Below are 24,349 nucleotides of genomic sequence, written 5' to 3'. Positions count from 1 at the left end.
ATATGAAGCATGCATTCCTTCTCATGGTTGGTACAGTATTTCAAAAGCTGTTTGTTAAGTGAATTATTGACTGAACGAATAGATAATTTTCAATTCTTACTTCCCCAGTCCACCACACTTCTGCCAATATATGAATTGACCTGGGGCCAGAATTTGTTATTGCTGTTGTTGGGGATGGTGGGTGGGAGGGCCCAGATTTATTTGTTTGTAAACCACTGGAGACATGTAAAACAAAGCTAGGAAGTGTAGACGACTCTATGACTCTCATCCTCAGTCTAGCACATACAGGAGAACTCTACCTATTCATCTATCTATCCACCCATCCATCCATTCATTCATCCATTCTTCCAGGCATACGTGTAGTCGATGAACATTTAGTGAAACAAATACTAATGGAGATCAGGTGTAGCCTCTTGAGAAGTGAAGTAAATTCTCATCCAAGATAAGGACTCTGCATGTGACCATACTGTCCCAGAGGCCATCACAGTGCCCCAGATGGATGTGCGGGGGAGACACGGGATGCCCATGAGATCTTGCAACTCACCTTGACACACAAATGAAGAGGGTGTTTCCCCTGGGTGGACTCGTCCTGTGATGAATACCACCTTTTGCTCTGCCCCCTCCCGAAGGTTGTCTGTAAGATAAAAGGGAAGTAGGTTACTAAGGAGGTCAGCTGAGATGGGGAGTTGTTATGTATGTGTGTGGGAGGGGCAGGGAAAGGGTGCTTTACATTTATCTCTTAAATCATTGGGTTAAAACCACTAATTGTATTATGTCCCTGGTCACCCAATATTAAATAACTACATTTCTGTTCTTCTGTCCAATTGATCATATTAATACTACAATCATCTGAAGAAGTCATAAGAGCAACGTCAAATCCCAGATCCACTGACCATGAAACTAGGCAAGTTATGTGTCCTTTCTGAGTTTCAATGTGTTGATCTATAAATGTGGATAGTTTCTTCATAGGGTTGCTGTCATAATTTGACAAGCTTACATATTGCCTAGTACACAGTAAAAATTTAGTAAATGATGGAGTAAAAAAGGTAGCTATTTATATTAGTAATAGTAGCAGCTGCCATTTAAATAGCACCTTTTGTGCCGGGCACATTATACACATTATTTATAATCCTTACAGAAATTGACAGTTAATACTTCTTTTACTGAGGCAGAAACTGGGGCTCAGAGAGGTTATATAACTTGTTCAGGTTCTACCTACACAGCTACATAGGGTAGAGCTGAGATTAGAATCCAAGCCCTGTTTGGCCTTGATGAAGTAAGAGGGACCAGATTTCTCTTTCACCTTAAGCAACTAGAAGATTGGACAAAATATACAAAACAACTCTTTTCAGACATTGAACAAGAGTCAGTGCAAGACTAACTCATGAGAAAAGGAAAACTAATGAGGCATGCCCCATGACTGCCCTGGTTTTTTGCCTGGAGGCCCACCCCAGACCAAAGAGCAGAGAGAGGTATCCTCAACAGAGCATGGAAATCTCACTGAGATTGAAGTTCAGGGAGTCTGAACCAGGTGGTGGTTGTGGGGAAACTCTGTATATTTCAGAGAAGAGGGAGCTCTGTAGAAAAAGAGTTCCAGGAATCCATAAAGGGGTCCTCATGAATCTTTGCTGGGTCCCAAGATGTGCATATACAGGGTGAATCTCCATGATGTCATGAAAAAATGACCAGGGAGCTGTGAACTGCACATTCTCAGGGCTCACACAGGGCTAGGAATCATTTGAACTCCCACCTCCAAAGTGGAAGTCTGCATTGATCATTCAGGGCATTTGGTAGAGAATCCAGAAGGGCCATGCCTTAGTGGTGGGGCTAAACCACCCTAGACTCACTCTAACAAAAATTTAAAATAAATCTCAAAAGGATCAAGCTGAACAACAACAACAAAAAAATTGACCGCCTGCTATATAAAGTCCAACTCTCTTTAAAGGAAGACAACAAAATCCAGATATTCAACAATGTATAATTCACAATATTCATCATCCAGTTAAAGTTATTAGACATAGAAAGAAGTAGAAAATTATGGGCCAAAGTCAAAGCCCACGCTTTTGCTGCCTCTACGGAAGTCTCATTTGTATAATAAAGTTTAGCATTGTGCAAATATATTATTAGACAAAAGCAGTAGCCAAGAGTGACATTCCTAGAAAGGAGGGGCAGGAAGAGGGTGCTTAGCCATGGGCAGAAGAAGGACTGATTGACCCAGAACAGAACAATGACCGGAAGGAAATTCAGACATGAACACGGAGAGGAGTTCGATTAAAGGATCCCATCTACATTAGAGGACGATCTGGAGGGAGAGGGGAGGCAGAGATCATTAACTGGCTTTCTGCTTCTGAAATGCTAGAACAGGTTATTTGAATGTGATTCATGATCCCAACAATTGATGCACCAAGTCAGAGACTAAAATTAAAAAAAAATTAACCCTATTATACCTGGATCTGAAAGCTTAGGACTTGCCTGGTCTATTGGGTGACCAGTTTTGAGGTCACTGCTTCCCTAATATTAGGTCCCTATAAGACAGCAAAACATATAATGAAGCCAAAATGCATACTTGAGAACTCACTCTGTTCTCGGCTCTATGCTAAGCACCTTTAGGAGCAAAGGGAGAGGGAGAAGGCTTACCTGCTCTTAAGACGTTTATGGTTTAAAAGAGAAGAACATCTCCTGGACTGAATACAAGCTCCTCAAGGGAGAAACTGTGACTTTCATGGTGTATGTTTAATGATTTTCCCAGGACTCTGTGTGGAAAGGTGTTCAGGAACTGGCTATTCAATTAATAAGTAAAACATACTCATATAGATCCTGGTTTATAAAAAAATTTAGACACACACTATCTTATTTAATCTTCATCATGCCTCTGTGAGGTGGATAGTATCAACTCCATCTTACAGGTGAGGGAACTGAGGCTCACAGAAGGAGGGGACATGTCCAAGGTCATGCAGTAGCAGTGGCAGGGTCCCAGCCCAGTGCCCCATTCACTACCCTGTCTGTCTCCTCCTGGATCCACTAACAGCAGTATCAGATTCTACATCTACTGCGTTTCCATCTACAATGTACACAAGGGAGTTTGGTTTCATCCCTTATTGCTGGTGGGAGTTGAGCTATGTCTTAGTATTTATATTGCTTTTTCACTTAAACTACAAAAAACAAAATGTCACCAAGCCCTTTTAAAACACACTAACACTGACCCCATCTATCCCAGCAGCGTAGAAATGAAAAAGGACATTACTGAGGTCTCAGTGAAGGCTATCTTTATGGATGTCTCCCCTGACCTGGCATCAACTCAATTGCATTCAGCATTTCTGCTGACCACAGAGAAATGCAAAATGGGCATTCTATTTGCACACTAATTTTACTGAGCCCCTGCGTCTTCATAAAATGATAACGTGGGGCTAATAAAAATTAAGCATCTCGGGTTCTAATATAAGCAAATGTTGACGCAGGCAGGTAACAAATTGCTTTGTCATTTAGGAGGCCGTAAAAGAGCATTATAATCATCTTTAGGCAAAATGGATGGGTCTCCTTTGCTTAGCTTTTAGCTTTCATTTGCAAAATCAATTTAAGGTAATGTAGCAGCTCTGAGGTGGTGTGGCATGGGACTTCCACTCCCACCCCAATCCTGTTACCAAGTCCTCAGACTCTTGCAAAGCCAATTAAACATATTCTTGGTGGAGACAGCAGGGATGATGAAGGAAGAATGCTTGAACAAAGCCAGGGTGGCAAAGAAGCTGAACAATGAGCCCAAGAAAAACATATAAGGGAGCGTAAAGCTGGAGGCCTTGGAGGGAGGCACACTCAGGGGTACAGGGCACCCTCAAGTAGAACCAGGACAGCCATAGTGGGCTCCCCAGTTAACAGAAGGTGTTTGCAGTCAAATGTATTTTGTGTAGCATCCCAACTCACACACACACACACACGAGCACTCTTTTGATAGAGGGATAATGTCCCTCTATCAGCCACCATTTCCTTATTCATAAAGTATTTCTTGAGCACCTATTAGGTGGCCAGTCACTAGCTATTATTATCTTCATTTTACAGAAAACCATGGCCAATAGACGTTAAGTGACTTGCCCACAGCTAAAGGCTGGCAGAGCCAGAGTCCCCACCCAGGCAGTCTGACTCCACCTGTGTTCTTCCTCTACGCTTCTCTGCCTCTTGTAAAGGAGGACAATGATATTATCCAGGTCCAATAGCAACTAAGTAGTATTTATTCAGTACTTACTCCGTGCCAAGCACTTTACGTGTATGATCATAACTTTCACAGCAACCCAATGAAAAACATCTACAATTCTTACCCCTATTTTTTAGGAAACTGAGTTCTGGCAAGGTTAAGTGACTTGTCTAAATCTGCATAAGTAGCAAATGTTGGGGGGGCCAGGATTAAACCTAGGTCTTTTTGAGTCTCAAATATACGCTCTTAACCACTGTGTCATATCGCCTCTTGGAGATTAAATGGGGTCCTTGTGGTGGTTTCAAAAAATACATCCACAAATTCTTCATTAATCTCCTCTTTTCAAGAGGTGAACTCCCTCCCTCCCCTTCAGCGTGGGCTGGCCTTAGACACTTGCCCTAACAAATAGATTGCTACAGAGGTGATGGTGCTTGGCTTTTGAGATTAGGCTATAAAAAGACAGTGGCTTCCATCGTGGATGTATTTTCTCTCTCTCTCTCTCATCACTCACTCTGGCGGCCTTGACTTGTGGACACTCAGGCAGCGTGTGGAGAGGTTCCCCTGGTGAGGACTGTCCAGCCCCAGATGACTGCAGCCCTGGCCCACAGCTTACTGCAACCTCATGAGAGAGCCTGGGCCAGAGCTAGCCAGCTAAGCTGCTCCCACATTCCTGACCCACAGATACAAAGAGATAATAAATGTTTGTTGTTTTAAAAATGCTGAATTCTAGAGTAATGTGTTAGGCAGTAATAGATAACTAATTAATCCCACTGGAGATGGCTGCACTTCCCCTAGTTGATTGTAGAACTTAAGAAACTTTGCATCTCATCTATTGATGCTGAGCCTGAGTGAGGACCAGAGCCACAACCTTGGTGTCAGGATGGAGGGAGAGCCTCCATCGATCTGGTCAGCTGTCCGTGGACTGGACCTGTGGTCGGTGGAGGTACCAGCCAAGATGCCAAGAGGCCCCAGAGAGCACCAGCTGGGCCCTCTGAGGACAAAATTCTCCCAGAAGTTCACATGGTCAGTTTTGTTTCCCTGTCTCTCCTGACGATAACTTGTCACAGCGAGTGAGGTATTCTGTGCAGGAAGAAGGGGTGGGGACCTGGGAGGGGAATATGGAATGTTACAATAGAAGGATTTTTTTTTTTAACAGAGAAAACTTCTTCATTTTCTTGACTGCATGATCCCTGAAGGCATCAGGAAGTCAGGAAAATGGCCTCCTGTTGGTTTCCATACCGGACCAGGTGCAGTCTTGCCTATCATACTCTGGGGCCCGAACAGGTCCACTCTGCTAGCAAGCTGGAGAAAAGGAAATCCTGGAAGCAACAACAGCACGCTCTGGACTAGAACAGCCCTGTCACCGGCCTCCCTGTGTTGGCACCATCCTTGCCAGCCCATCGTCTGCCCAGCCACCAAAGAGGCCTTTCCAAAACGCAAATGGGAGCACACCACTCCCTCTGCATACAACCCATCGGCAGCGCTCTGCTGTCCTCCTCCGGGCAAGCCCAGCCTCCCGCATCTGGAATCGCCCGTCTCTGGTAGCTGGCAGCCCCCTCACCCCTCCAGACCCTTCCACGGGCCCCAGCCTCAGCTACTCTCGGCAGCTCCGCAAGCACGAATGTTCTCCCCACACCTCTACACCTGGGTGCGTGCTTGTCTCTGTCTAGAATGCCAGCCCCCAGCTCACCTGTCTGGCTTACTCCTACTTAGCCTTCTAGACTGCTCGGCTGTGCCTCCCCTGAGAGGGGAGGGAAGAAACTAATATTCATCCAGGACTGGTCCTAGGCCACCCCTGGTGTTACTGTTGTGTTGGATCTGATTTCATCAGCAGAACAATTCTGTAGTTTTCCCTACAAAACACATCACGTTAAAGGTAGCGTGAGGAAATCACTCTGTTGCCGATACTGACAATAAAGAGGGAATAGGAGCTGTGAATTATATAAGAACATGCTCCGGGTGCAAGATTTCTTGTATGTAATTGTATGAGAAAATGTAGGTTTAGGAGGCATCGATAGAGCTTTCTGGAAGGCATTGGAGAACCAGTGAATGTATCTGGGTAGAGATGAGACTTGCTGAAAGCCAAAACACTCAGGGCTGGCTCAGCCCAGGAGACTGAGGGTGAATTCAATGGGAGAGGAGAGCTGGATGGGGGAGACTGGGCAGGACACTGGCCCCTGTGTTTCTTCTGCCCCCTGAGGGGGTCAAATGGAAAGCCTGCTGGCTTCCTGGGCAGATAGACCAGGACTCATATCCAGGACCCGTAGATGACTGGCTGTGAGGCCTTGAGCAAATTCCTTACACATTCGGAGCCTCAGTTCCCTGTAAACTGAGAAGAATAATGCCCAGCTCACAAGGTAAACCTTACGTCAGAGATGTTCTGCCCCCGCCCCATGGCTTTGCCTGTAATTGCAGGTCCCATTTACGGAGCCAAAAGCCCTGGGAATAGACGTAGTCGCAGGGGGACTCTGTGTGGGTCCCTGCGCTGTGCACCGTAGGCTGAATCTCTAGCTTCTCTACCCACAGGTGCCCGAGCACCCCTCCCCCACCACCCATGACAATCAAAAGTAGCTCGGACATCACTAAACATCCCATGTCTTCTCAGAGGCAAAATAGCCCCTGGTTGAATATTCCATAAACCCCTATAAAATATGCTACTTTATTCAGACTGGCCTTGTCACTATCTTCTCAAGCAAACCTTCCATTTCTTAGACTGTGCTGTCTCAAGCAACCCCTCCAAAGAGCCTTTCCAGAAACCTCCAGACCACAGCGCCCTCACCCTGCTCTGAACTCAGAGTTCAATCTGGACCCCTCATCTGGTCATAAATCTTTTGCTGCCTCGTTCAGGCAGGACCGAAGGCCACAGCTCAGATTTGCTCTGCTTAATGCCCAGCACCTGCTCCCTGAGCCTCCGGGCCACCTCGAGAAAACAGCGGTGTTAGCAAAGTTTATTTTCAGTTCTCCCGAGCCCTCGCCCCGCCGCCCTCTGGGTCACATTCCCTCAGCGAGGCTTGGACCTCCCAGGGCCTAAAATCTTACATCTGCCAGGTACACTCATCCATGCTGCAGGGTTAGGGAATGAATGTTCTACCCTTGGAGAAGAGAACAGATTTCTCTTGAAAAGAGTATGCTCCTGACAGAGAAACGCTCCTGACAAGAAATGAAGCATTAATTCTGGAATTTCAGGCCTTTGGGAAAGGAGCCTCTGCCTCTCTGGTATACCTCATGTGTCTACCACATATTAAAACAACTTTTTGGCTTTAAAAAGCAGTGAGGAGGCCTCTGACCTATAGGAGACTCCTAGAGGCCAGAAGAACTGCAAAGCCTGAGGAATCGCCAAGTGGAACGGACTCACTGTGAAGATGAAGGGAGAGGCCCAGAAGGGACAAGTGACTGTCGGAGGCTACACAGCAGGAGAGTGGTCAAGCCAGGTCTGGAACCCAGGGCATAGAGCTCCAACGTCCAAGCAGCCACCTCTCACGTCACTGGGCTGCCTTGGGAGATGTCCCTGCAGGCTGGTGCTTGGAGAGTGCCCAGGGCACGCCTGCCAGGGCTGAGAAGGAAGCCGAATGGCGATGGGCCTGAGATGCAGCGGGCTAGGGCCAGTCGTTACCTTGTCAGTCACAGGGGCAGCACCCCTCGGCCAGGCTGCCCTGCTGGGCTTGGCCCCTCTAAAGCCTGCGTGGGCTGGGACTCTGGACCTGGAGCAGGTAGGCAGGCAGCCTTCCGGGGGGTGGGGGGTGTAGGCTGACGGCAGGAGGGCTCTTCCCGCCACAACCTATCTTGATCCCAGCACCCTCCAAGCTCCTGCAGAAAGTCAGAATCACAGCCACCCTCTCAGGGTACCTACTGAGGTCAGGTCTCCTGGGAAACAGGCTGGGAGAGGCTGAGACTGCCGTGCAGGAGCTTTACCGGGGATTGCTCTCGGCAACTCTTGTGAGAGGTGAGTTAAGCAGGATTGGGACAGTCTCAACAGCGACTTGAATCCATCCCATGGGGAGCTCCAGGCCAGGAGGGCCCTGCATAGCTGTTCCAGGAGGTGAGGGACTGGCTCTGTATCCTGCACGGCCGGGCTACTGGATGTGGGCTGCCCATGGGCCTGGGCTGGAGCCTCGGGAAAGGCGGCTTCCTTCAGCTGAGCGTAGTTTCCAGGGAGAAACTCGGCTGTGAGCTGTCAGGTACCAGCACTGCTGGGAACTGGGGGAATTAATTGGTCCTGAAGGGCAATTGTGGTGGTGCACACAGCACCTGCTACACCAGCCTTCAGCTGAGGCAGCCCAGGAGAGCAGGGCAGATCTGAGGCCGAAAAGACAAGAAGTCCGAGGATGAAGGACTTTGTTTTTTAGTGCAATTCTACATGTATTTTCTAACACTGACCATATGCCACACTTCGGGCTGGCCCCTGGAGGCGTAGAGAGGAAGCAGACACTCTCCCTGCTATCCAGGGGCTCAAAGACTAGTGAAGAAGAAAAATCAAGCCTGGTTTTGCGGTAATAAACTTGAATTGTGGAGTCGGACAGAGGAAGGGTTAAATCCAAATCCTGCCACCCATGACCCTGAGCTCTGAGATTGTTCCTTTCCTCACCTGCCAAGTGAGGATGATGATATCAACCTCACAGGGGTCTTGTAAGAACTGAGACAATGCATCGGGTCTGTGCCCATGACATGACGCATAGAACGTGTTCCGAAATGGTACCTTGCAGACAGTTAGAAGTCACTTGGTCCAACTGCCTGATCTTACAGATGCAGAAACTGAGGTCACTAGACTCTCAGCAACACTAGAGCCATGACTTTGCCTGTCTTTTTCACAAATTGTATTTCCAGTGCCTAGCACACAGAAGGAGCTCAATAAATCCTCGTGGAATAGTTGTAGAGCACTTGTTGCCCTTTGGTTGTGTGAGCGCATCAGGCTAGAACTGAGCGCCCAGGCTTTTCCTAACACGTGCTCTGCCTTCCGTCTCTCCCAGCCTCCAGAAATTTCTCACCAGGTTCAGTTTCAGACTTACTAGCAAATGCAAATTGAATTAGGAGGTGCCCTTTTGCAACAAGGGCAACAAAAAGTTTCCCCAGAAAAAGAGGGTGAGAAGAGGTGAAAGCTAGGATGAAAGTCGAAGACAATACATTCTAATCAAACTTGATAAATATGTAAATTAAAGCAGCTAAACAGTTGGCTTTGACAAATGACTTCTCCGTAACGGAATTTTCTACGCTGAAAGGAGAGAGTTCAGCCTGCCTGCTAGTTGCAGCCAGAGCCCTCTACTGCTTTCCCAGCTATGCCGCCTGATGGGGCAGGCACTCGGGTGCTTAGAGGCAGAGCAGAGAACTACTCCTTCTTTTAATGGATGCCATTTATTGAGCATCTGCTAGCTGCTAGGCAAGCCTCCCTCAACCCTGTGAGGGCAGAGAATCCCTGTCTCCTTGAGGAGGAAGCCAGGGTAAGGGTGAGTAAGGGCCAGATTCACCAGACTCCCAAGCCTGGTGTCGCTGAGGGGCCAAAGCAACCAGCTGTTGAGAATGTAAATTCAATCCCTCCAGTGGTTTTATGGCCCTCTGGGGGTCTGAACAACTGAAAAGTTCGCGCTTTTCAGTCTTTTCTCCCCTACAGGACCTGGCACAGTGGTAGTGTTCAGAAAAGAGCTTTCCTTAACTTGTTACCTAGCTCCAGACGGACCTCTTCCCTCTGACAGCCCCCTTCTCTGTTTCTCCATCTGTAAAATTAGCCCTTGGGGTCGGCCCTGCTGAAGGCCCAGACAGCATGGAGCAGAAAGGAGCGGTCAGACTGCAGATTCTCTGAAAAATACAAGACAATTGTCATTGTAACCTCTAAATTTGGGGGTGGGGGGAGGTTATTACATAGCAATAGATAACCAGAATCATTGCCATGAAATTGATGAAGCTAATGGGTTACAGTACAGCCGTCAGCTGAGAGGCAGTTGAAAGGAACAGGCTTTGAGCGGTTCCTGTGTGCCAGGCACTTTCCATACATTATGATCCAGGTCTCACCAGGCCCTGGGAGAAGTGTACTGTTTTCCTCATATTACAGACAAGAAATCTGAGGTTAAGTGCTTTGCCCAGGGCCACCCAGCTAGCAAGAGTTACGCTGGAATTTGAATCCAGTCTTTCTATCCCCTGAGACCAGTCTTTCTCCTGACACCTCCAAGGGGGAAAGCTCATTCCCCAGCTATACCAGATAAAAGATTTGTTCTGCGTGTAAACGTGGGCAGGCACACGCACGCATCTGCTTCTGACTCAAACTCCTACAAATGCCTAAGTTTTTGTACAAAGTTATCAGAGTTGAGGTATACACAGAAATTCAAGTTGAATGGTTTGCAGCCTTGGAAAGACACTATTAATACAATTTCCCCAAACAGAGAACCAATATTTATGAGCGCTTGGAATGCTTCAGGAAAAGAGTTTCCCGGTACGGCTGGGAGTAGTAATGTGATCCAAGCCCTGAGCCGAAGATCTGTCTTGCCTGGTGCTGGAGGAATTTAGATTTGTAGAGTATTCTTTCTTTCCTATTGAGATCTTCATTGACTTGTATAAAAATACCACTTTCAATCTCAAATCCCCACTGGTATCTTCATATAAGCACCGAAAATGCTACTGGGCTTTGGAGATTTCATTTAATGAAGGAAAAGTATTTCTATTTAAGAGTGGATTTTTTTTTTTCTCTCTCTCTCCACACAACATCTTCAGAGGAGCCAGGGAAGCTGGATTGTTCCAGGCTCTAAGAAAATGAACCAACCCACGCCTCAACCATGATGTGGTCACACAGGCTATGGAAGGCAAGGGGGGGTCAGTAATGAGGGGAAAATAAGAGCAATTATAATAAACTCCCATGTCCCCATGATCTTACAGTTGATGAGGCGCTCTGGCACTCAGTAGGGAGATATTTCTGTTGTCACTGCCCTTGCGCACTAGAAGCTAATCTAGGCTCTGACCTGCCCACCCCACTCTCACCTCTACCCTCTCTCACCAGCTCTTCACGCCTCTTCACACAGGGGTTCAAACTAGTTTCTCCGCCTTGTCTAGAGAGCTGCCCTGGGCTCTGTGGACCTGGCTCCTTACCCTTCAGGTCTCTTCTCATGAGAATGGCAGCTCCATGGTGGCAGGAACTTTGTCTTAGTAACTGCTATGGACCCAGGTCTAACATGGTACCTGCAGATACACATGCTGACTGCATATTTATCGAGTCCATAAGTACAGCCAACAGGCATTGAGGGATGTGTGCTGGCGAGGGTAAGCACCAAAGGAAGAAGACAGAAGACATGGTTGGGGACAGCAGATTGTCCAAAGTCATCCAGGTGGTCAGTGGTGAGAACAGAATGGACCCCAGTCTGATGAATGGTAAAACCTGTGTCCCTTCACCCTGAGGCCCCTGTCCCTCACAAAGAGGCCACAGAGGACAAGGGTGTGAGCAGGACCTTCGGTGTGGCTGTGCCTGTTTTCCAATTCTGTATCTGCCACTCACTAGCTGTGTGGTCTTGGGAAAGTCACTCACTCGACTTCTGGAAGGCTCAGTCTCCTTATCCATAAAATGGGAATAATAATAATATTCATCTTATTGGGTAGCTGTGAGGACTAAATGAGCTAAAATAAAGCACTAATAACAGTGCTTGTCACAAGGTAAACCCTCAATTAACATTTACTATTCCTAATCATTCAATAAATATTCCTTGAGCTCCCAGACACCCCGTCCCCACTCCCAGGCAGAGTCAGGCGCTCTCTGTTCTGTTCCCTCCTCGCCCCTCCTGCTATTACAGACATTGCCCGGCAGTACAATAGTAATTTGCTTCTCTTTCCCTCCTGCCTGTCCCCTCTGGTGACTCTCAGCTTTTTGGGGGGCAGAAGCCCTGTCTTGTTCATCTCTTTCTGGCATTCATTTCCTTTGTCTGAGACACAGAAAGGCATTTTGACATAGTTGTTTTGATGCAAGAGTTTTGAAATGGCTACATTTAAATGTAAATCTGCTTTTGAAAATTACCAGGTACTGTGTGAAGCAGACCCTCCCACACACACAACCGTGCAGGTCTTGACCTCCACTGACCTTCACTCCCAACAGCTCCTCACTGCCCCTGTCTCCTTCCTGGCCAGCTTGACGGGGAGCCCACCCTGAGCCCAACCTCTCCCCTCCGTGAGCCCCCTGCCAGAGGGGAGGGCAGGGATGGGGAAGTTCTGGGATGAGGGGAGGTAGCCTGAAAAATCTCCCCGGTACATTGTTTGGTAATGTTTATTAAAAAGCTGAAGGTGTAATGCTTTGTTTTCCCGGCTGTGTCAAAATGTTCCCATTTCAAAACACTTGTGTCAGAGCAGCAGCATCAATGTGGCTGAAACAAAAGGACTGTGTCAAAACGATATGAACTCTGCAAGGAAGCCACCTGGCATGCAGCAGTCCTCAATAATGGATTTGAAACATACACCGTTGTAAGTGGATTAACAAGCAATCAGCTACACTTAACACCAACTCTCCCTGTAGTAATTCCTTTTTGTTCGAGGGAGGATGTTTCCACCACCATCAGGATCAGAGAAGTTTAAGATGCTACCTGGCGTCACGCAGCAGAGATGATTAGAGCTGAGTATGGTCTAGTTAATCTCCCCCAGTTCACAGCCAAGGTGCCAAGAGAGAAAGCGACTTGAGCAAGGTCTCACAGTGAACTGGATTTTCACGTTAGGCCAGAAACATGTGATCAGCTCTTGGATAACTTCATCACACTGTACACTAAATTCTGGACCACAGCATCACCACTGAGCACATGGCACACACTCAACAGAACAGAACAGAGACCACGGGCAGGCAGCTAAAGGCCTAGGCATGCTGCTTGAAAACTGGATTGGCCAAGTTCTCTGTAAAAGAAGCTTTAGTGTCCGACCGGGCAGGTTGTCACTATCCCATTAGCCGGGCAGTCCAGTGGAGCAGCGAGGCCTGGGTGGCCCAGGTGTGCAGGCAGGAAGGGCAAGCTGCTGCAGTATGGAGCACAAGCGAAGAGCTATTTGCATCTGTTTCCATAATTGATATTTCTGCAGCTGGTGAAAGAATAAATCCCTGTTAACCTGGGTAAGGAAATTATATATCCCTCCTGTCTTCATGGTTTCATGATTCAGGCTGAATAGAGTCTTTCTTGAATAAAATAAATTATAAAAACTTAATTTACAAGAACTTATTTCCAAGGGGTGTTTTATGTTAAATGCTCCTAGGATAAGGCTTCTAGCATAAACCTGGACTCTGTACACAAATTCTGCCTCAGACTATCCCTGGGGCACATGGACTGGAGTTGGGCAGACCCAGGTTTGAAGCTGTTTAACCAAGATAAGTTGCCGAACCACGGTTTCATCAAAGCCTAAGTGAGGAAAGGTGTGTAAGTCATGGGCGCTCCACAAAAGTAGCCTCTGTTATTACTGAGTTCAGAAGGCTTCAGTTCCACCTTCTGGTAGACCCTTTCCTCTAGGAAGGCCCGGGCCTGAAGGTGCTGTCGGAGCACGTGCGGGTTGAGAAGAGGAGGAGCGATTTAGCATAGAGGTTACAAACAGGGACCCGGGACCAACCGGAGCAGTGCCTCCACCGCTCTCTGAGTATGTGACCTTGGGCAAGTTACTTCACCTCTCCGTGCCTCAGTCTTCTCCTCTGTAAAGTGGGCTCATAGTGGACCATTTTCCTAGTCATGCTCTGAGGAGGAAATGAGTTGGTAATTTCTACAGCACTTGGAACAGCATCCTAGTGTTTATACAAATCTTGTATAAATATGTGGTTGCTAAATAAAATAAGTACTGACTAATAATACCCATTCAAGTGCTCAGGGTCTGCAGAGGGATATGCTCATCTTGGGACCCTTCCCCGTGACAGGCCCTACCCCTTCTCAGAAACAGTCTTCTATGGATAGTTATTTGATATTTCTCTCCAGATACATGAGGCTCACACATACATAGGCAAGAAACACATTTTATTCTTGATTCTCAGCCCTGGCCGCGTGTTAGAACCACCTGGGGAGTTTTTAAGAAATCATAATGCATGATGCCCCCACTCCCACCCCTGCACCCCTTCTCCAACCAAGGTCGTGGGGAGGGCTCAAGCAAATTATTCCTCTCACGTGCAGGCACAACTGAGAACCCCTGGCCCAGTGTGAGCCAGGGCCAGGTTCTCTACTCCCTGGGTCTTGGTCTTCTTACTACATCATCTGCAGTAAGAGTGGGTAGGGCTAGGTGGTCTCTCTTTGCCCCCTCCAAGCCGAAAAGACTGTGATCCTGGAGGTTTGGAGGACCCAGGAGCTGACTCGGGATGGCTCTGATTAGACCACATTGGTCTTAACATCAAGGAGAGGACGCTGGGGTGAGTGGACAAGAAAACATGCATACATCAAGCAGATAATTTCTCGCAGATGCAGTCCCTTCCTGGGAACAGGACAAGCAGTATTAAGATAATGGCGGCGCAGCCTCTCTGGGAACTCACAAAGCTTAGAGCAAACAGATTGGATTTATAACAGAAATGGAAGCCATGTGCATGAGGAGAAGGAAGAAAGGCATTTTCAAAGGATGCAGGAGGAGGACTAATATATTTGCAATCAGTGGCAGAGAGGGGTTCAAATACATGCACACCAGGAGACAGAAAGAAACAGCATCCTGGGAGGGCAGGAGAAGAGAAAGGGAGATAGCTGAGCATCTGATCTGTGCAGGCGACAGGGGGCATGTTATCATCTAATCTCATTCCATCTGGGCAGCCTCCCAGAGGGCGGGTGTCTGATCGCCACCCTACAGACCCCACAGGTGGTGAGCAGCAGAGCCAGACTAGAAACCCAGGTCACTGACTCCAAAACCTTGCACTCCTTCCCCTCCAGCTTGGTGCCTCACTTATCCAGAGCTTCCTGTCTTCAGAACCTCACACACCCAGATCACAACAAAGAGCCAGAATGAAGCAGAAAAGGACTGAAAACGACCCAAATCCAGAGGCACAGCCCCATATTAAAGGTCCTCAGGAGAACCTGTGGGGGACACTGAAGGATAGGGAGATTCTCTCGATTTCTGGGGAAAAGGGACGAAGTGTACCTTTTGAGAGCCGGTATGAGCGCAGAGTGGATCAGGAGGGGAACTGGCAAAGCCCCGCAGAGAGCCTGGGGCCCTCCCAGGACACGTTCTTGATTGCCTGGCTCTATGAACACATCGAAAGGAAGCAGGCGTCAGCTGGCCGCGGGCTGTGTGCCTCCAGAGCTCTGCACGGCAGTGCCAACCCAGCCCGTCCCTGGCAGGGAGAGGGCAGCCTGACAGCACTGAGGTGTGCGGCCCGCTCAGTGCAGCCAGCTCCACGGTGGGGTTAGGGTGGCTGCACCTGCGGTATCTGCCCTTATCCATTCCGGGCCCTTCCCTCCCTCCCTCCCTCCCCACCTCGGCACTCAGCCAGCTGCCTTCTGGAGGTCATTCAGCATCCCCCCAGCTCCCCTGGTCCCCGCCACAAAGTGCCAGTGCTGAGCGCTAGAGACAACCAGAGGACGCAGTCAAGGGGCTGCTCTCCAGAAACTTACCATCTAGGAACCGGGTACTATTTCAAAACAAAAATTGGAAGCAAATTTTGTTTTGGAGGCCCAGTGGCTGAGAAGAGTATGCTTAGCTGTCTGGAGAGTTCAACAAAGATGGGTGCTGGGCTGGAGGTGTGAGGTGTTCCCAAGGTGTTCCCAGACAAGCCAGGACTGTGGGGTAAGTGCTTCCCCCAGACCAGCTCCCTCACTCGGGTCAGGTTCAGAGCATGATCACAGCCCAGCTGTGGACTGAGCTGACCAGGGCTGGGCTGAGATCTTCTCTCTCCCCGCAGCCCACCCCTCTCTCTGGTTCTGAGGGTGACGTGAAGGTCCTACATGGCAGGGGGTGCATCCTCTCCTCCCTGGCGCGTAGTAGGTGCTCCACGTGGGAATGTTGGAGTGGATGGACAAGCCGCTTGCTCACTTTAAAGCTCTGCATTCAGACAGCACCCATGTGACTGCCTGGCCTTCGGAAGAACTGGGACTCGCTTTTTAATGGTGCTAATGTGGCAGTAACAAGGTGGTAAGAGGTGGTAAATGTCTGTCTGTCTCCCAGCCTCTAGCAAGGCCATGTTCTCCATTCCCCGTGTTCCCCACTGCGTCCTTTCAAAGCCGTTCTCTTTAATGGCGAGTGGAGGAGTTCCAGACAGCTATTTGCATTTTCAATTCTAGAAATCATGAATATTTTACAACGGCCAGCACCATGGTTTATTAACACGCTTAGCTTTCCTACCTGCTACCGTTAAAGGGAAACTTTCTATTTGAGAAATATTCCAAGATGGGGTGATGTTCCAACTTTTGTTCAAATTCTGCTCTCAGTTCCCCGCTCTCAGGAGCTCAGTGGGGGAGACGGATCTGTAAGTGGAGAAGGAGGATTTCGAGGGACCGCTGTGTGGACTGAGGGACACACAGGGGCCGGGAGCCCAGAGGAGACCCAGACACAGCCTGGGCGGGTGGAGTCAGGCTTCTCAGAGGAGGGCTGCCGGCTCCAGGGGAATGTTTCTGCAGAGTGAGGGAATCAGAAGACCTGTGCTTAGACATGGCCCTTCTGATTACTTTTACTCGTTGTGGCAATAGGCTGAGGTTAAGATCAAGGGTCTTTGAGCCAGGCAGGCCTGGGTTCAAATCCCAGCTCTGACACCTCTAGCTGTGTGGCACTAATGATAACTAATAGCTTTTGAGCATTTCCTGGGGGTCAGGAGAGGGCAGCCTTTGTGCGCCTGTTCAGTGCAACCGGCACTACAGAGGGGGTGACCTCGCTGGGTGGCCGCAGCTGTGGGACCGGACCCTGCCCATCTCCTCTCTCCTCCCTCCCACCTCACCTCTGCATTCACCAGTGTGTGCTATTTCCTTTGAAACTCACAACCACGGGTCATTCCTGCATCCTTATTTCACAGAATAAGAGACTAAGAATCAGAGAGGTTGAATCATTCACTGCAGACCACAGAGTTGGCCGGTCAGGATTTGGTCGCTGAGCGTCAGGGCAATTAAACACTGAGCACTTCTACCTCTCACTGCAGAGGTGGACGTGAGGCTTAAAGCCGGCGGCACACGGTGGGCGCTCAGTAAGGTAGCTGCTGTTGTTGTCCTTTGCCTCCAAAGCCCAGCTCCTGAATCCCTCCTTCACTAAGCGCCGCTGATCTCTCTGGCCAGAGGACCCTAGGTGTCCCTGGCTCACAGTCAGTCTCCAGCATCACCGCCATCCTTCTGTGCCATTGTCACCTCCTCCCTTCTGTCCCCTCCCAGCGGCTCTCGCCGTTCTTGGCACAGGGGAAGGCTGCAATCAGTGTTTGCTACACAGGTTGAGAGAGGACAATATTAACTACACCATTTCCCAGAAGAAAACGTTTGCCAAAGATCTTTAGCCTGGACACAGCAAGATCAAAATGACACAGCTATAAATTGCTTTCAGATTCAAACTGGAAAGGTGAACTTTGACCCTGTCAAAAAAATAAGAACAAATTAAATTGAAACACGAAGCCACTTCCCTTGTTCCAGGGCTCTGGATATCTAATTAACCTGCAGCACGATTCCGAAGGGTGCAGGGGATCGGGAAGATGGTGTCTGTTACCTTGCGAACGGGAGCAGAGCTCAGGAGAGAGCTTTTTGTTCATTGGTTCTTTTGTTTGTTTTCTTTTCTGGGATGTATTGTGCTTCTTGTGGTTTAGGTCCTCAGATGAGAGCGATCCCAGGCGATTAGAAAAAAGTAATGGCTAGAAGCTGACCTTGTACAAAAGAACCCGCAACAAAACAGCCCTCACCCTCCCTGTCCCAGAGAGAAGCAGCTCAACCCCAGCAAGTTAGAAGCACCGGCCTGAATTTCAGCAGCACTAGCTGAAAGGTGAGGCTCCCTTTTCGGGAGGCTGAGGGTAGAGGGCCCCCTGGAGCAGGTGCTACCACTTAACTCAGAGTCTTGGCGAGGCGGCCTTGGGGTTTTGACAGCCAAGCCTCTGAAATAGTGATACGGAGACAATGGTGAATGACAGGGAACTCATTCAGGCCAAAGCGGGCAATCAGAGCAACTCCAAGCTGGGAAAGGGAACACGGGACAGAAGGCGAGCTGCAGCCTGGGGCAGAGGTTTTCCAGGAGTCGCCACCACACCTGCTGGCGGTAATGAAGAATGGGGTGACGTTCCTAACCCACTGATCCCCAAACTTGAACGAGAGAGAATCGCCTGGTGTACCTGCTGCAGGTTCCTGGGTCCCCCTCCAGACTCACTGAATTTGAACCTCCAGCAAAGGGCCTGGGGATGGATAGTTTTAAACCAGTGTCCTGGATGCTTCTTATGACCAGACAGTTTTGGAAATTAGAGATTTAGAGTGTGAACACTTTCCTTAGTGGAGCCCCTGGGATACTGTCTGGCTTGGGCGAGTCACATCCCTTCTCTGAGCTTCTGTTCCCACGTCCATACAATGGGGGTGGGGATCCCTGCCTATCAGGGGTGTATTGCGTCTGAGGGAGAAATAAGATGAGTCTGTCAGGTGTGTCGACAGGGCCTGGCCCCTAGGAGGTGTGCCGTGTGTGGCATGCCTGCCCTCGTAGGTGTGGGGGGCTGAAGTCCTCCAAACCAGCGCCTCCAGTGATGCCAAGAGACCCTCTTTTTATTCTCAAGTTTTTGGCTCACAGCCACTGAGCTTCAGCCTCAGATACTCCTGCTGCCCAGGGGGCATCGCCACAGGCCCTGCCCCATCCCAGGAACCAGTGCCACAGGGCTCCAGAGCCTCCAGCGGTAGAGGATGTCAGGACACAGGCTTCCTTGGGGAAGCTCTGCTCAGAGAAGCCAGGGTGGAGGTGACCTCCCAAGTCCTTGACGGAATCAACTCAGGCTGACAGCTGATCTTCCAGATTTCCACTCCTCACTCCTGGGGCTCCTGCCAGGTCTCCTGATAATCCCAAAACAGTAGGTCCAGTCCGGGGGCAGGGGCCCTCAGCTCAGAGTGGGGACTTAAGGAGGGGAGTTCCCTCCCAGCTCATACCAGTCTGCCAAGAGACAGGCCTCAATGGGGGAAGGGGAAGGGATTCATGGTCAGGAGACCAGGGTGAGGAGAGACAGGCCACGGAGGGTGTGTCATGGGTTGAACTGTGTCCTGCAAATTTATCTGCTGACGTTCTAACTCCCAGTACCCCGGAATATGGTGGTATTTGGAGACAGGTTGTTGAAGGAGTAATTAAGATAAAATGACATCTTATGAGTGGGCCCTCATCCAATATGACTGGTGTCCCTACAAGAAGAGGAGATTTGGACACAGGCAGGCCCAGGGGAAAGACCACAGGAAGACAGAGAGAAGATGGCCATCTATGAGCCAAGGAGAGAAGCCTCAGGAAAACAACCTGGCCGACACCGTGATTTCAGATTTTGGGACTCCAGCACTGTGAGAAAAGAAGCTTCTGTTGTGTAAGCCCCCAGGTGGTGGGGTTTGTACAGCAGGCAGCTGGGGCAGACTGAGACAGAGGGCCCCGGCTCTGGTGCCGGCTCCTTCCCCTGACTCCTACTTTGGGAAAATCTCCCTCAGTTTTCTCATCTGTGAAAGAGGAAAACAGGATGTTCGACGAAAGGTTGTTAACATGGGCATAACTCGAAGAAGACAATCGAAGCATGGCTCTTACTAAGTGTGTGATATGTGTTGTCCGCCCTCCCTGTTCAGCTGTGTCCTATAAACTGTCACCCCCATTTCATCACACAGGAAATGGGGATACAACCCTCATCTGCCTCATTTAACAGAGCTGCTGGGAAGCCAGCGAGATAACTTATGTGACACGTTCAGGAAGGTACAAAGCGCTTTGCAGATGGGTGGAACCACTGCATCCAGGCAAAGTGGGGCATCATCCTCCCTGAGAGATCCTTTCAAACTGAGATCCGAAGCGCAGAGCAGCAGAGATGGCAGTGGGTTTAGGCGCATAGGCGTTGGGTCCAAGCCCCAGCTCTGCCGTTCCAGTGAACACATGGGCATGTCACTCACCTTCAGGGTCCTGCCTACGAAACTGGGAGGAGGACAGCTGTGATGCAAGTTGCTAATACTTTCCATCCAAGCAGACACCAGGTCCCAAGTGATTCCCTGTGCTTGCCCAACTCAAGAAGTTTGCCCTCCCGCTCCCAATAGCATCGTGCAAAATCGGTGCCAGAGGACTCACTCTAGTGTCTGGGAGAAGCTCTACTTATTACCCATCAGAATCCCCTTCTGATACAGACATCACACTCTTCTAAAAGCCTAACATACAGCACGTGGGCACTGGCCCCCCTCAGCCTTCTACCGGGGTCACCAGCAGACTCGGGGTCCAGCTTCTCCCCACCGTCCAACGTGACTCAGAATCAGAACAAGGAAAAGTACTTGGGGATGAGGCAAAAAGCATAACAAGCAGAACGTTAAAAAAAAAAAAAAAAAAAAAACTCTTTCCAACAAGGCTCATCCAGGGGAGGCTGTGTGTAAGCGGGGTCTGGGTGAAAGGCTGGATTTTCCTTGAGGACCTGGCTAACTCTAGGTGGTCTGGCTCTATTAACAAGTAAAAACATTAGGTCGTCAGGACTCGAACCACCGATCAGAAGGTGAGGTCAGAGATTACTGATGCGTCTCAGGGAAGGAGCTCTGTAGTCACGTTCCAGTCAACAGCTGCTTTACCAACACCACACTGGATATAATTACTTCCTACTTTGCTGGGGTGGGGAGGGGGGATGAATGGGAAGAAGGCCTAACCCACCCTTCCAGTCTGAAGCAACCTTTTGCAGATCGAATAAGGAAGCCCTCACTGGCAGTCATGGGATGTTCTAACGATGCCCAGAAAGTGTACCCAGAGGAAAATCATTTTTCTGCCTCTGTAGGTACTCAGAGTCTGGCTGCCTAGACCATTAGGTGGGCAGTTCCAGAGACCACGCCTCCTTACCCTGCAAGGGGATAAGAAGAGATGGGGTGGAGATTTTCCTTCGTCTGCAGAGGGTCCTCATCGTGACTGTAGGTGAAGGCTCACGGGTTGTGTCCAGCCTGTGTGCATCCCGCAGAGCGCTCACAGACCTCTCTGGAGTCCTTAGTGGGGTTGGTTCCCGCTGTTGGGCCAAGGCTGTGAGGCCGGACGCTGGTCAGGAGATGGCCTGCCAGGAGGCCTGTGCTAGTGAAGAGTCCAAGGTGGGAGGGAGAGAAGAGGAAAAGAAGGCAGAGGCAAAGAAGGACGCGAAGCACCCCCCTGCCCAAGGTCACAGCCACAGCCCTCACAGTAGCTGCAGCCTGAGTTCTGCCCTCATTTAACAGAGCTGCTGGGAAGCCAGTGAGATAACCTATGGGAGCTGCTGGTTAGGGAGGTCAGGTCAGGTGACGGACAGAGAGAGGTGGGAAGGCCCCCTGGGAGACAGAGGCAGCCACAGGCTGACGGAGCCAAGGCAGAGAAGCAGACGAACGTGGAGAAGGTGACAGACATGCAGCAAAGGCACACAGAGAACAAGAGGAAGGGAGGAGAGTGTAAAGAGAAGGACGTGAGCCGGAGGAAAGGCCAGGGGAGCTGCCGAACCATCGGCTTCAGTGAAAGACGTCAACCTGTGTGCAGAGACTGTGGGGTTGGGATGGAGCAGTGGTGCTTAATGGAGAGGAGAGGCGGAGGAGAAGGGCCCCGTGTGCGCTCCCGTCAGCAGGTGATGGGTCTGCGCTGCAGGCCGCGCCCTGTGCTGACACCACCCCAGCCTTGATGGAGGAAGGCAGCAGGAGAGGCTGTCCATGCAAATGAAATTCTCGCGTCCGGTCCTGTGATCTCAGACTGGAGTGGTCGGTCTGCAGTGGAAAAAGTCCACAGACTGGGGTTTGAAACCCAGATCTGTTGATCAGTGGCTGTGTGATTTTATGTCGATTTCTTCACCTCTCTGAGCCTCACTGTGCTCATGTGAATTAGGGGCACGAATGCCATCTGCTGCCTCTGTTCTCACGGAGAGTTTCTGACGATCATGTTGGTGGGTCTGGTCTGTGAAGGCCCTTAGCCAGCACCTGTGGGCAGCTCTCCCCACTTTGGGGCCCTGCTGGTACTGACCCTCCCGCCATGGCTGGCAGATTCTTCTGAGGTCTGCTCAGGTGACCCTCCCTGGTCACCCTCTACACGGCAGCATCCACCCTTCCCCCTATCTCCTGTCTTCTTCTCCATAGCACTCATCACCCCCTGAAGTGTGGGTGTTTATTTTCTTCCCCCCACTAGAATACAGGCTTCCTAAAGGCAGTGACTTCGCCATCTGATTTACTGCTGTAACCTCAAAACCTAGAACAGTAGGTACGGAATAAATACCCGTGGAAAGGAAAGAAGGCAGGGAGTGGGAGGCAGAGGAGACCTTCGCGCCCCTGCATGCATAAGGTGGCTCAGAGGATCAGGAGGAATTCAGTGTGTTTGGAAAAGATGATGGAGGTGATGACGCCCCCGCCCCGCCCCACCCTACCAAACCCCACCAGTCCTTCTCGCTCGCGTATGGGCTCTGGCGTTCTCGCTATTCTCAGGCCCACCTAAGCTTTGGGGCCTTCCCCCGCTCCTGCTTCCGTGCCCCTGGCTCCCCCGAGGCCCTCTCCATGCATCCACCTTTCGGGCACCACTCTGGGCTCAAAGTCCCTTCCTCTCCTCTCCTCTTCCCTGTCCTGTCTTCAAGGCTTAGCTCCAGTCCTGCTTCACTCGTTCATTTCACATCCATTCATTCAAATACTCAGCGCTGTTTGTTGCTGAGGGAGATGCTCTGTGCAATCAGAACGGACTCTATCAGCTCAGAAATGAGACGGTGTTGTTATGGAGCTCATGGCTCCAGGGACTCAGAACCCCCCAGTATGAGAAGACAACCCCCATTCTCCTTGCTTACATTGCCGAAGAGACCTGAATGCTGCTGAGAAGCTGCCAGCACCTTAAACAGGTGATGACACAAATTGCGTTGCTGGGACTAAGGAAGTCATCAGTGTTGGACCGAAAGGGAGCAAGGAGGTCCTAGGTGGGGAATGGTCTGATTCAAGAGGCCCTGTGGGTCCTGGGAGAGCATTAGAGAGATATAGTATGATATCACTTATATGCGGAATCTAAAAAAAAAATGATACAAAAATATTTTGTAAACGTAAAGTTTAGACAAGCTTGTTTTTAAAATGCAACGAAGTTACAGCTTTCAATTATGTTTAATTTTCTTATAAAATTTAAAACTTTTTTGGGGGGGCGGGCCACAAAACCTGAATAGTGGAAAACTACCTTTTCACCATTAACCCTGATGAGCTTCCAAGAAGTTTACACAGACTACTACTACGCTGTGCCCTGGAATGACTTTGTCCTCAACTCACTCAGGCCCACCCATACCGGCAGACGCGCAAAGTCCGCAAAATGCGTCGTTTTCATTAGTTCATTCTTACTGACAAAATCAGTGTATAGTCGAACGGCCTCTTTTGACTTAATGTATAATATTAAAGAGGTGAACTAATTCTAAAAAAAAAAAAAAGAGCATTAGAGATCCCAATAGTGATGCTAAAGTCGTGTCTGTGTTATTGTCAAGGGACGGAGACACAGAGGGAGGGAGAGTCTGTGCATCTGTGGGGAGAGAGGGGGCATGAATGGGAGGGACTAGGCTCAAGGTGAAAGTTTCTGCTTTTGAGCCTCACGCCCAGCTTTGCCCCATCCTAGGCAGTGGACGTCTAGGAGCCACTGGAATCTCTGACATCAAGGCAAGATACCCATTCAGAAACATGGGAATCCTCTGCCTGTCATGGAGCTCTTGTACAAGGGAAGCTGGCAATTATATAACAGGAAAAGGACCTGGGCCCAGACGGCTGCAATACAAGTCAGAGAGAGAAGGATGATATGCCTGAGAGGCCCTCCTGGCCACCTCAATCCCGAGTGACTCTACCCTTCCTTCCTTTCTTCTTTCCTTCCTTCCTTCCTCCCTCTCTCCCTCCCTTCCTCCTTCCCTTCCTTCCTTCCTCTTTCCTTTGCTTCCTCTTTTTCTTTTAATAAATATCTCTCAGTTATTAGGACTTGGGCAATCTCCAAAGAAGAGGGTAGCCAGAACTCACAGCAGCTGGGAGATGGGCATACTGCCCAGTAAAGGGAATCCATGACACCATGTTAATAAGTTTTTTCTTTATCCTAAGGGTACTGCATGTGTTGGGATGAGGCTGCCTGTGATTTGGGGGCTGGAGGGGCCGATCAGATTTTTCTTTGGTAAAG

General features: G+C 49.6%; 1 protein-coding gene across 1 annotated transcript in view; it reads right to left on the bottom strand.

Moving 5' to 3' along the window:
- AGBL4 (AGBL carboxypeptidase 4) overlaps positions 1-24,349 on the bottom strand; it is an 807,237-nt gene that overhangs the window by 140,467 nt on the left and 642,421 nt on the right. The window contains exon 6 of the mRNA XM_028488196.1: positions 545-634. Coding sequence (XP_028343997.1) covers positions 545-634 — 90 coding nt within the window. The remainder of the gene's footprint in view (positions 1-544; positions 635-24,349) is intronic.

This window comes from Physeter macrocephalus, chromosome 4 (assembly GCF_002837175.3).
Source record: "Physeter macrocephalus isolate SW-GA chromosome 4, ASM283717v5, whole genome shotgun sequence".
NCBI lineage: Eukaryota > Metazoa > Chordata > Mammalia > Artiodactyla > Physeteridae > Physeter > Physeter macrocephalus.
The sequence above is the reverse complement of the archived record's forward strand: the minus strand, read 5'-3'. Positions and strand labels throughout refer to the sequence as shown.